The sequence below is a fragment of the Juglans regia genome, chromosome 4, assembly GCF_001411555.2.
Source record: "Juglans regia cultivar Chandler chromosome 4, Walnut 2.0, whole genome shotgun sequence".
Lineage (NCBI taxonomy): Eukaryota > Viridiplantae > Streptophyta > Magnoliopsida > Fagales > Juglandaceae > Juglans > Juglans regia.
In genome coordinates this window covers 31,647,467-31,661,038 of record NC_049904.1, presented here as the reverse complement: position 1 = coordinate 31,661,038, position 13,572 = coordinate 31,647,467, and the positions used below count along the sequence as shown (strand labels likewise).

Below are 13,572 nucleotides of genomic sequence, written 5' to 3'. Positions count from 1 at the left end.
ATATAGTTGGCTAGGCGATTGGGTTGGCATTTTGGCCTTGGCTCCTTTGCCTTCTGGGAATTTGGGAACACAGGCAAGACTTCCTGAGTTTCTCAGCAGTCAATTGCCAGTTGTCAAAGTTAGCGTATCTCAGAGGGAAGCTGATCTTTACATATCTCTCTCTCTAAATTTATTTTTAAATTTCTTGACCAATCATTTTATGGGTAATGATAATCGAGCAATGTTAGATACAGTCTCTATTTAGAGACTGTAATATAAGTCTAGGCTATTTTAACTTTAAAATTTTTTAAAATTATAAAATTATCCCTCTTAAAATTATATTTTCTCTCATTTTATAATGTACCTGCACATGCAGTCTCTACTTAAGGACTGCAAATAGAATTTCTCATGATACTCTCGTAACCTTGTCCATCTTTTATTATTGTTTTATTATTCATTTTTTTTTTTACTATTTGAATTGTGTTAAAAATCTCAAAATATAATTTTTGACATAATCTAAAAATAAATAAATTTAATAAACTAACGTAATAAATAATTTACCTTCTTTTATCTTTGAATCAATTTTTATAAAATTAACTTTATTTTTAATTAAATTAGATCTTTTATGTTATTCATTAATATCTCTAATTCAAGTCTTAAATTATATTTTGTACATTTCAATTCATACAAATCACGATAATCAGTATTATGAGCATAATAATAATCCATGATAAATTATTCAACAGCAATTAAAATAACAATATAACAGATAGTAAAAATAAAATATAACAATATAATCACCAATGGCTCTGATACCAAAAGGATATACATTACTATTGCAATCTAGTACACAAAACTCTAGTATACAAATTTATAAACAAATCAATTGGAATCAAATTACACTTCCAAATGAATGGCAATTAGAGAATATTATCCCTTTACCTAAGATAAAAAATAATTCTAAAGATGATCTTGAATATATAGAACAAAAAACAGACGGAACAGTTCAAATAGCTTTTCAACCCTTTAGAAGATCATTTTCATATTATCCTTCTCCAGCACCCTCTAGTTATCAGACACCTAGATCTGCATTTACATCAATTTCTCGGAATAGATCTCAAAATTTTGATACTAGATCCCAGAATCTTGACACACAGATTCGAAAAATTATTCCTGAAAACATTATAGATACACCAGTATATACTATTAGCCATCCTGTAAAGAAAGGTATATTAGTCTGTATTTTTTCTAAATCCTCGTAATATTTTTCTTTAATATAATATCTTTATAATTTTGTAAAAGTTGAGAAGAATATTATTCTTTTGTGACTATTTTTCTCTTTCATATAATCTTATTTAAGGTATTCCTTGTTGATTTTAAAATCTATCTTCTTTTATCTTTGAGTCAATTTTTATAAAATTAAATTTATTTTTAATTAAATTATATGATTACGTGATTGAATTTACTTTTTTAAAATTATGCAAGAATGTCATGTTTTAAGAGTTTTAACCCAAATTAAAATAGTAAAAAGAAAAAAAATAATTGAATAATAACATAGTAAAAGAAATGTAAGTGTATCGTTATACTAATTTTTTACCCAATAAGAAATCTTAAATGATGTAGCTGCAATTAATTGAGGGCAAAAACTCATGCTAGCATGCGATGGAGATCGGAGGCTGTTGTCAAATAAAACTAATAAATTATTCTTGTGTAAATTCAAAATTATATGAAATAATGTTATATAAAGTTTTAGAATATATAAGTTTCGTATGCTTTATTTTAAAAAATAATATCTATTATTAACAAATATTTTTTTTATATAAATCTCATATATATATAATTTTTTTCCAAGATAATGCACCTTACAACTGTAAAATTGTAAATACCATTTCGAAATTGGAAAAATTAATAATCACATGGATCGATCTTAGTTTCCGGGTATCTTCCCTTGCAACCAGGATGGCTGTCTTCTTCGGTGTTTACCGGTCAATACAGCCACTAGAAAATAATTAAAATAGGGTTTAAGCTTCATCATCACATGCAAAGTGTTTCCTCGGTCAACAATTCCACGTTAATTAATCTTCTGTCCCAAAAATCTTATAATTGATAAGTACTCTGTTTCCAACTCAGCACTTCATATTAATTAAAGGGCAATGAACCCCAAAGTGTGACAAGCTATGTCTAATTTTTTAGCAGATATACGACTACATTGTCTAGTGCGTGCTTGAACAACAATCACCAAGATTCAGCCTTGTATGAAGGGCATCACGTGGGTTATAAACTACTCTTTTATATAAATATATATATATATATATATATATATATATATATAAAAGTATTGATGTTCGCCATTCCAACGGAAAAGCTAGTCAGAATGGATTGGTTTGGACAGTAAAATAAGGTGAAATGATTTTAAATAAGTTTAATATAATATTATTATTGTTTTAAGATTTAAAAAAATTAAATTAATTATAATATTATTTTTTAATATTATTATTATTATTATAAGATTTTAAAAAATTGAATTACTTATTATAATGATAAAAATATGATGTTTGTTTTATAAAAATATACTTTATTTTAAAATATAATTATATAAAATATTATAAAAAGTTACATGTGTTTCTTTCTTTTGTTCTACTGTTGCGAGACTCGAGATGCCAAAAACAAGCAAGGTAACGATAATCGAGATATTGAGACCGGTATTTTACGTCGAAACTGCGCTTAGAAATGGAAAGTTGCATGGGAATAAAAACATATACTAAGTTACTTTCCCATCCAATTTTAACGGTTAAGATGAATGAGCTGGTGATGCAACATAATGATCTTGACCATCAAATTTGAACAGAAGGTACAAAATACGAAATTTATTTATTTTAATTTGAGAATCTAATGCGTAGATTTTGATAGTTCGTGAGGACGTAAATTTTGATTTTTTCTTGTCTTAAAAAAGCTTATTATTTATGTGTCAGAGTCAATAAATATAGATGGGATAGAAATACACTATACTCAATCGTCTGGGGGAAGCGCCGCACAAGCAACTGCTGATGTGGCAATTAAACGAAACGCCGCGTTTTGATGTCCTCGATTTATCGTTTCCCTCATTTCTCTTCTTTCAGCCTCGTTTCCCACAAGTTGTCGTCTCTGCCATTCTTCTTCCTCCCTCCTTCTCTGCTGGTTAGTTTATATGCAAAGCAACACAAGTTGAATAAAACCCAATAAGTCTTTGTAGCTGTTCTACATTTCCTAACTTATGAGAAAATAATATATAAGTTAAAGAGATGCATATGCCAAATGTGGCAAACCAGAGGAGGCGGACTCGCTTTACAAACAAGTAACAAAAGTTTTCTATTCTTCAATTTACAGTGGTAATCAGAGAGTAATAGCGTCAATCAATGTGCAAAGCGATTTTCAGTTTTTACCATTTTTTGTGGTTCGAAATTACTGTGCATGTTATTTGAGTTCAAAGTCATGGTTTCAAGCTTGAAAAAATAGCTTCAAAACAGAGGATATTCATCCAATACATTCAAAGCACAATCCAAACTATGATTTCTTACCACACGCTCAAGAAGAAGATGAAAACCCACACAGTAGAGTGAAGAAGAAGATGAAGACAGTGAGACGAATATGCCGAAGACCCACACCGTCAGACGACAATGCCGAAGACCCACACTGTCATTTTTGGAAGAAAATATTCAAACTAATGATGATTCCCAATTTTTTTTCCACTTTCTTTCAACAAGCAAAGAAACTTTTTTTCACTTTTTCCGTACGGCAATCTTAGAACATTCGAAGTCTGAAAATTGGCTTGTTGAAGAAGAAGCTCACTTTCCTGCATTTCTCTTCTTTGTCTTTTTGTTCGTTCGTTATTTTTTTTTTTTAAATTAATCCACGTGAGAATTAAAAAGTATTATTTTAGAATCCGACTGTGCGCCGTTTGCAGTTCACGACCGCCCTGAGAAGGAGTGGATGGGATAATGTAGCAATTCCTACTATATTAAGTAAATCCCACTCATTATTTTATGTTGTGGCATTGAATAATTAGCATATAAATAATAATTAATAAATAATTTTTGAATCCAACGTTATGTACGTAATTTTTATAAAAGATTGATAATTAAATTGATGATAAATATAATTAATATTGTAATAATAGTATTGGTAGCCAACATTTAGAAAATAATTAAGAAAAGTGGTTGACCATAAGGGTGTAAAGAGTTCGGATTGGAAAAATTGATCGGACCGAACTCCAAACCCGTTGATCTCGGTCCCATAAATTATGGACCATAAATATTTGGTTCGGTCCCGGGTCTATAAATTTTAGACCGGACTAGACCGAATTCCTATATACATATTTTAAAAATATTTTTAACAAATTAATATATTATTTTTATATAAAAATTATATAATTAATTTTTATATAATAATTATATAAGTTAATGATATAATTTTTATCTAATTTATTATCATTGACCATATAAAATATTTTTTTAATAAGTTAGTTACATAATACATATTAATAATTCACTTAATTTTAATTTAGATATTTTTTATTAATTTATTTGAAAAATAATAATAATAGTAATTGAGTCAGACTGAACGAACCGGACCGATAGCTACTAGTCCCTATCGATGTTCAGTCCAAGAAAAATGGATCGAAAAATTCGGTCTATTACCTTTGGATTGGACTGGACTGATTTATACCCTAGTTAACGATGATTATGTTGAAATTTGGATCAACATTTAGGCATGTGATAAAAAGATAAAGGTTCCTTACCGAAAGGAATAAAAAAAGGGATTAATGGTCCAGATCCTATGACCTAGTGATTAATTTGTTTACAATTTGGATAATTAATGATCGAATATATTAATAATTTTCTCCCACGAGCCTCGTGCTTATTATTATTGATTGAATTATCTGAATAAACATAATCTGAAAGCTGAAACACTTGGATCTAAGCACATGTCAATCACGTGCTTCATGTCAGGGAGCCCTCCCCTATAGGCCATACCTCTATTTTCATATTTATTTTGTATGTTTGGAAGATCACCCACCCGTTCGATAAGATCTCTATTGTTAAACAAGAATAGAAAGAAAAAGAAGAAAGAGAGAGAGAGAGAGAGGCCCAGTACTTTGTGATCCCTTTCAAAGAGCCCACAAAATACAGTTTAAAAGCCCAACCATTGACCCAATAGTCCCCTTGCATCTAGCCATGTCAAATCGTAGAGATCGCATTTTGGAAATGAATAAGAGATGGTGGGTAGCTATATATATTTAATTTAATTTTTTTTTCCAAAAAAATATTGCATTAAAATCAAAATCAAAATTAAAAATATATGGGAATAGAATCGGAGCAAAAATTACAATTCAAAATGGGTTGGAACATAAAAAGAATTGGACCATTTGAATTGGACCCGAACCCAACACATTCAAAATGGGTTCTGATGGAAGCATGAACGAATCAAAGGGAAGGGGTTCTCTAAAATCAAAGGATTATTAACTTTGGGGGGATTTGTAACAAACCTAATTAACTTGGGCCGGGCTTGATGGGCCTTTGGCGAAATTGTTTTCTTTTGTTCTATTTGAGTGACTAGTGTCCTAGCGGTCCATGGCCTTATTTTGTTGCTGTCGATTAGGGAGTGCTTCACAGTATATGTACTCGAGGTAGTTGCTTGTACGAATTATTCTGGAATATTTTTTTTTATCATTTTCTCTCTCATCTTTCAAAAGAGTAAAATCAGTGTTATCTTATCAAGTTCATGAGGTGTTACAGGATTAAAGCAGCAAAAGAATGGTGGGGAAGATAAAGAAGGCTGTAGAGAAGAAAGCGAAGCACTGTCTGTAACTATGTTTAGTCTTTGATTTCACTGTTCATGTTTGGACCATTGCTTTTTAATTTTAACACCAACCGTTATTTCTTTGTCAAATTTTCTGAAGGAACGACATGAATTATGAATCCCATTAAAATGTACCCAAAAAGATTAATATTAATTAGGATTAATTACATTTTACTTTCTTAAACTTTCACTTAATTTTTAATGTACTTCCGAAATTAATAATTAAATTAAAATAGACTCTCGAACTTTCAAAACTTTCAAATCCCCCCATTTCGTCTACCAGCAGCGTTAAATCTAATAAAAATTCACTGTATATGCTGCTCATGTGTATAACATTCATTGCAAATATATAATTTTTATATAATTTATTATTATTGACTATATAAAATATAAAATAATATATGCTATTAATTAATAATAAATTATAAATTATTAAATAATTTTTTTATTAATTTATATACGGTTAATAAATATTAAATAATTTTATTATCTACATAAATTATTCATACTTGCTTACAGTTTAGGTATAAAATAATTTTATATATTTTTAATGATTAATGAATTATTATTAATTGATAACATATATTATTTTATATTTTATATGATCAATGATAATAAATTAGATAAAAATTATATATTTACAGTGAATTTTTATTAAATTTAACGATACTGATAGATGAAAATAGAGATTGAGAAGTTTTGAAGGTTCGAGAGTTCATTTTAATGTAATTATTAATTTTAAAAGTGTATTATAAATTGAGTGAAAATTTAAAAGAATAGAATGTAATTAATCTATTAATTACGGGGTTTATCTTTCCTTCCCCAAAGTCAGACTGATGATTGTCTGTGTCTTCCTATAAATATTGTCATCCACAAAAAACACAACCAACCGAAAACCCGAGTGAGTCAGACTCGTGCACAAACCTTCTTTCTCATTTTACCCAAACACCAATAAAAAGAGTGGAAGCTTTGCAGTATCCCTCCATGGGAATACCACTCGGTGCAATCCAAATCAGAGATAAAAGTAGTCGGTGTGTACAAACATATCCCATTCCAACTAAGCACAAGTAAAGGCCATGAAATCCCCATGACTTTCCTAACAAGTCTTCCCTATAAATACCCCCCACCACCTTCCCCAACCTCACTTTCGTTTCTCCTCCCTCTCTCTCTCTCTCTCTCTCTCCATTCCACATTTCCGTTCCTCTCCTCCTCTTCCTCGTGGTCTCGGCAGCGGAGAAGTAGAAGAGGGAAGGAAAATAATCCACACCTGAAACCAACCGAAGTCGTACTGTTCGAGGAAAAGAATAGAAGGAAGAAAAAAGACGAAAGGAACATGTCCGACGCGTATTGCTCAGACTGCAAAAGGCAGACGGAGGTGGTGTTCGACCACTCTGCGGGGGATACTGTGTGCTCCGAGTGCGGCCTCGTTCTCGAGTCCCACTCCATCGACGAGACCTCCGAGTGGCGAACTTTCGCCAACGAATCGGGCGATAACGATCCCGTCCGTGTCGGCGGCCCCACCAACCCCCTCTTGGCCGACGGTGGCCTTTCCACCGTCATAGCCAAACCCAACGGTGCCACCGGTGAGTTCCTCTCGTCCTCACTCGGCCGCTGGCAGAACCGCGGCTCCAACCCCGATCGGGGGCTAATCCTCGCCTTCAAGACCATCGCCACTATGTCTGATAGGTAATCTTTTTTCTTCTCTCTCTATTTTTTCCTTTCATCTTTACATTATGAGCGCCTTTTTGGATGTTGAGAAAGCGTGAGAAATATGCCGAGCCAAGTGTGAATTTTTTTTGAGTTATGTTTATTGCGGAAAATAGAGGGAATCGGAGCTGGGTTTTGGATTCCGTGATTGACATTTAACCTGTATAGGCTTTAAAACTTGTTTTTTCGGGATTCTGTTGATGAGTGTCTGGTTAGTTTTTACTTCGTTATAATGGACTCCGTGTTGATCGTCCGAGTAATTGGATTGGGGGGCCTGTTTAGCAGCTGAGAAAGCATTAGAAAGGCAATAGTGAAATTGGAGTCTTGGTTTATTCACAGTTTTGGGACTCTAGAATGCGGGGAAAGATTATTGAACCCTGGTTGAGATATTGATGGAGGTTAAAGGTCTGGGTTTTGAATCCTTCCTAATGTATTGGCTATGAAAATGAAAACTTGTTATTTGTGCATTCAAATTGGTAATTATTTGATTATTACCTAAGCTAGATTTTCCTAGTACTCATGTTTCCTAGGCTAACTTATAGCTCTTTTCGTCCAACTAAACAAAACTAAGTGGAATATGTCTCCTACTAAGCAACATTAAGTGGAATATGTCTCAAGTTTGATCAATCATTCCGCCAGCAATGATTTAAAGGCAACAACAATATGGGGACTCAGACACAAGCACAAATTAATTGCGTTTAGTGGCTGTATACAGGCAGAATAGTTTGTTAACTTATCTTTCTTTGTTAGCTATGATCCTTTTCTTTCAAATTTTCATCTATTCTTGCTTATGGGGATATTTAAAAATATTTTGTTGTTGTTTTGTTAAATATTGAAATGCTACTCTGCCAAATGTTATCTTTTATGGTAAAATGAATACTGAAATGTGAAGCTAATGTGGTGATACTATGTTTCAGGTTAGGCCTTGTTGCAACCATTAAGGTACGCAATTTACTTGCTGTTATGAATTTTGCGACTGAGTTTTAGCAAACCCAAATGTCAATAAGTCTTCACGTATACCCACACTCTTATTTTTGTGGTGATGATATTCTTGCTATTCCTGAAGCTTGAAGCATATAAATTGTTTAATTTATCAAACATTGAAAGAAATAGGACCCCGTCAGTAACATTTGGTTATAATAAAATATAATTGTTATGGAATAGGACCACCTTTTTTCTACTGCTTTCATGTGTCTTCTTATACGTGGCATAAATAATAGCTGTAGGGAATCCTCCTAATGACACAAATGGGAGACTGGTGGAGAAAGGATTTGATTGTTTTTGAAACCCCAGGGAGTAAAAGATTTAAATTGAAACCTTGGCTGCATGTTGATGGATGAACTTCTAATAAAATGTTCTCCTTTTAGAAGTGTGATAAACATCGAAGTGCAAGTTCTAGTTATATGACGCATCAATCTAAGATGAAATCTTGTTTGTTTAATTTATTTTATTTTTTCCATTTCTAGTTCTTAACTTGTAGTTAGGTGTTATCTTTGTATACCTCCCGTGTAATTGGGCTATGCCTACTTTTCTATGAATAAAATTTTATTTTACCTATAAAAAAAATGTTTTCCTGTTTTAATAGCCTTGTGATTTGAGGTTTTTCATTCCTTTGATGGTCCTGTTTGTAATTGATTGAAGGACCGAGCTAATGAGATATATAAGAGGGTGGAAGATCAGAAGTCTAGTAGAGGAAGAAACCAGGATGCACTATTGGCTGCTTGCCTGTACATTGCTTGTCGACAAGAAGATAAGCCACGCACTGTAAAGGGTACAGCCTATGATTCTTTTAACATCTGGATGCTTCCCGATTTATATTTCCCTGTGAATGTGCTTCCCTGAAACTGTGGATTTCAACTAGAAATTTGCTCTGTCGCCAATGGAGCCACAAAGAAGGAAATTGGCCGAGCAAAAGAATACATAGTGAAACAACTGGGGTTGGAGAATGGCCAGTCGGTGGAAATGGGAACAATTCATGCTGGGGACTTCATGGTGAGATTTTTTTCTCCTCTGAAATAAGTAACTTCCTTACAGTGTTCACGATCATTTACAGAGACTGACTTTGATATCTACTTAATCTTTAGAGACGATTTTGTTCCAATCTTGGTATGAATAATCAAGCGGTTAAAGCTGCTCAAGAAGCTGTTACAAAGTCAGAAGAGTTTGATATAAGGTAGTTTTGGGTTTTGCCTGTATCGTCATATTTTATTGGCAACCAAAATATCAAATATTTTTATTTTTGTTTCTTGTCACCGAAGGCTTCATGACATATAACTTATTAAAAAGGTTTCATGACATATAACTTATTAAAAAGGTTTCATGACACATGAACTAATGATTAGGCAGTAGAGTGGAAAAGATGAATCCCAGGCATAACGGAAATGATATAAAACATCTTATAGATATGTGCTGTTTTACCCAGGAGATCTAGGGTACATGGGTGGGGATGTACTTGGTGCTACCCCGCCCCTTTTTTTATATGTATGGCCTACCCCCTTTTTGTACCCAGCTTTTGCCATTTTATGGAGAAAAGAGATGAAGATAATTGATTGTTTTAAACACATAATGAAGGCCAACTACAAGATGCTGAAAATATTTTTTAATATTTTTTATTTTTATTTTTTATTTTTTTGTGGGGGAGAGAGAGGGGTAAGAGTATAACATTTTTAGCAGGTGCCGGTAAGAACAAGTAGGTTAAGGTGAAGGAGGTGTTTAAGGATATCAATAGATTAAACTGTTGGTGTTTTCCTAGCTCACCTCCCTTGTTGAGCTGGGCCATACTCTGCCAAGTTAAAGTGGAAATGATAAAGTTCCTTGCTTCCATCCACAATCAACTTTGGACATGTCGGGGGTTGGATGGGGATGTATATTATCATGTATATTTTTCACGCATGGCTCTCCTCAGCATGACACTTGACTAATGTGTTTGTTGATATTATTTTTCTTACTATGTGCTTATATATATATATATATATATATAATGCTTAGTATCATGTATATTTTCACGCACGGCTCTCCTCATCAGCATGACGCACAATGTATCTATTGTGTTTGTTGAATATTATTTTGTTTACTATTTGCTTATATCAACTGTTCTTTTTCCTGAATCGCAGGAGGAGCCCTATATCAATTGCAGCAGCAGTCATTTACATTATCACCCAGCTTTCAGATGATAAGAAACCTCTTAAAGGTTTATACATTGCACTTTGTTTGCTAAGGTTTATACAATGTGCTGAGATTGTAGGGTTGAACAAGATGATCCAACTTGGTTGATACATGCACAAGAATATATATATATATATATATATATATATATATAAGATGTGCTCCTGTGGGCAATTCATTATTCTAGGTGCTAATTCAAACCATGTGAATGCAGATATTTCAGTTGCTACTGGAGTTGCAGAAGGGACAATAAGGAATTCCTACAAGGATCTTTATCCCCATGTGTCAAAGATAATTCCAGGCTGGTATGCCAAGGAGGAGGATCTCAAGAACCTTTGCAGCCCTTGAAACGTAGAGCAAACAACAACGGAAAAATTAGCATTGCCAAGTTGGTTTTGCCGTTTTGAGGGGCGTTCGATCTCTCGGATGTATTTAACTCTTTCACATACGAACAATGAAGAACTCGGCATCTTCCTTATTTTATTTATGCCTTGCACTGAATTATTACACGATTCGATTCCCCTAATAGCATGGCGATATATTTATACAAAACTTATAGTGCTACAGAAATTTGTTGAGGACTGTATTAACGCAAAATGGAATTTCGAGACCCGGAGGCCCGGATGTGATACCCTTTTGAGGGCTCTCTTTTTTTGTTTAAAAAAAAAAAAAAAACTTGGGCAGTCAAGTTAGGTGATGTTGAGTTGAGTTGAGTTGAGTTATAAATAGTAGTGAGTTGAGATGGTGAAGTGAATTCTATGAGACTCACTTAAGATGAATTTAGATGTGTTTAGATGTTAAGATGAGTTTAGATGTATTTATAGAAAGTTGAAAGAGGTCGTGGGTTCCGAGTGTAAAGAGGTATTGAGTTAAAAAAGATTGTAAGTCTTATGTGTAAAGAGGTTTTGAGTTTAGATGGGTTTAGAGCTTGTTTGGATAGAGAAACGATTTCATCTCATTATTATAATTTTTTTAAATTTTCACACAAAATATATAATAAGTAATTTAATTTTTTGAAATTTTAAAATAATATTAATGTTAAAAAATAATATTTTATTTAATTCATTTAAAACCATCTTATCTAATCTCATCTTATTATCTAAACGAGTTTTTAGTGATTTGAAAATTGAATATTTAAATATAAAAAAAGGTTTAAATCTGAATCGAATTGCTAAACTTAACGCAGAAAAGAAACCGAACCCTAATTTTTGGACTTGAACTAATAGATAATGGCGTGCTAAGTTTTTGGAAAATGGGCTTTTAAATGTGCCACCTCAACAATACGTCTCTACTTCCATCATCAACCCAAAAAAGGGTCCTTGGGCTGTCAAAACCGGGTTCCGGACCGTTTAGAGGAAAAACCTGGGCTTCTCAAAATGGGCATGCATGGCTGAGCTTTCCTCTATACAACCCAAAAGATTTAAGGCCTACTGTTACCCACATATGACACGAATTATATTAATGTGTACTCCATTAAATTCTCACCTCTCAGTTAGTAAAATAATGCCTAAGCATCCATTCTTTTTATAAGGAGAAGTAGTAGTAGATTGCAACTTAATTATGTTTCCAATTAATTGGAGATTCAAGTGATAACTTTGACATACGAAAAGAATAGTTTGAAAAATAACCCTTGTGGTGGTGATTTTATCCAAAATCGTGGTAAGATTGCAGACTTTCCTCGAGAGCATGCCATGCAAGTCTATATAAAAATGAGACGATCGAGGGTGTAAATTAATTAAAGCAGGCTAGCAAGAGTACTACTGCTGATCTTTCTTTTCATGAACTAAGTATATTTTTCATTTCAGGTTCAATGGGGCAAACCCCTCTATATATATATATCCCAATACTTGATCATGTGTATATATAATATTGTTAACTATTCTTGGTGCTAAATTCATATTATCAACCACTGCATGCATTATTATATTATTTTTATTTTAAAATTTGAAAAAATTGTATTGTTTTTTTATCTTTTTTTTTTTTGAAATTTGTAAAAGTTGTATTGATTAGGTAATCATGATTAGATTAAAAAGTTAGATTTGAAATTGAAAAATATTTTATATTTGAGTGATGTTAAAAATACAATATCGAAGAATACTTTATTACACAAACAAGACACGAGGATCTCTTTCATCTACGTACCTAAACTCATATCGGCCATTAATAGACTGATTCTAAGATATATAAGTATTTCCTCTTACCTTATTTGTGATTAATCGTTATGAACGTATAGTTGATATATATTTTTAAAAAATATGTCAATGATGAGTACTATATATGTGATAAATAATTAATTTAAAATGTATTACATAATTTGTATATATATATATATAGGTGTGATGACAGAATATATCCTCTTTCAAGAACTATCACGTCGGCAAGTTCAAAATAGAATCCATGTCGGCCAACGTCCATTTCTGTCCTCTCGTGGGTTATTTCAAAGACATTGAGGTAATGCGGCTAGTTCAATATTGCACGCCCTTGATTCCGGCCAGCCGTCCATTTATCCTTTCAGTGCGATGCATATATATATGTGTGTGCGCGCATGACTACTTTAGAAGATTACATTCCTTGCATCTTTTGAGTCATTCATGTCTTATATGGCGGCAAACCAAAAATAGAGTGGAGGATTTGATATATAATTTGTTGGGTATATAGTACAAGATGATCTATGATTTTTGCCAGCAGTAATTGGCTACAGGAAGATATATATATATATATATATATATATATATATGAAAAATTGTACATGAAAATTTTACACTACATACTTCACCTAATCAATATGTGATTTGTCATTTTTCTCCTTCAATCTTATTGCTTAAATATATTTGTGTTTGTTTAAATAGAATGACAAAAATAGCAAATCATATATTAATTAGA

At 32.4% G+C, this 13,572-nt stretch overlaps 1 protein-coding gene across 1 annotated transcript; it reads left to right on the top strand.

The window, feature by feature from the left end:
* Positions 1-6,954: 6,954 nt before the first annotated feature.
* LOC108987799 (transcription initiation factor IIB-2-like) lies at positions 6,955-11,198 on the top strand. The gene is made up of 7 exons (XM_018960811.2): positions 6,955-7,503; positions 8,442-8,466; positions 9,166-9,295; positions 9,386-9,516; positions 9,609-9,697; positions 10,638-10,714; positions 10,904-11,198. The coding sequence occupies exons 1-7, from the start codon at positions 7,151-7,153 to the stop codon at positions 11,035-11,037; spliced, it is 939 nt and encodes a 312-aa protein (XP_018816356.1). The 5' UTR covers positions 6,955-7,150; the 3' UTR covers positions 11,038-11,198.
* Positions 11,199-13,572: the final 2,374 nt, after the last annotated feature.

Bases quoted from the DNA above. Each gene is read 5' to 3' on its own strand.
- LOC108987799 (XM_018960811.2), top strand. From the start codon at position 7,151: ATGTCCGACGCGTATTGCTCAGACTGCAAAAGGCAGACGGAGGTGGTG. The intron at 7,504-8,441 runs GTAATCTTTTTT...ACTATGTTTCAG, and splicing joins ATCGCCACTATGTCTGATAG to GTTAGGCCTTGTTGCAACCA. The intron at 10,715-10,903 runs GTTTATACATTG...ATGTGAATGCAG, and splicing joins TGATAAGAAACCTCTTAAAG to ATATTTCAGTTGCTACTGGA.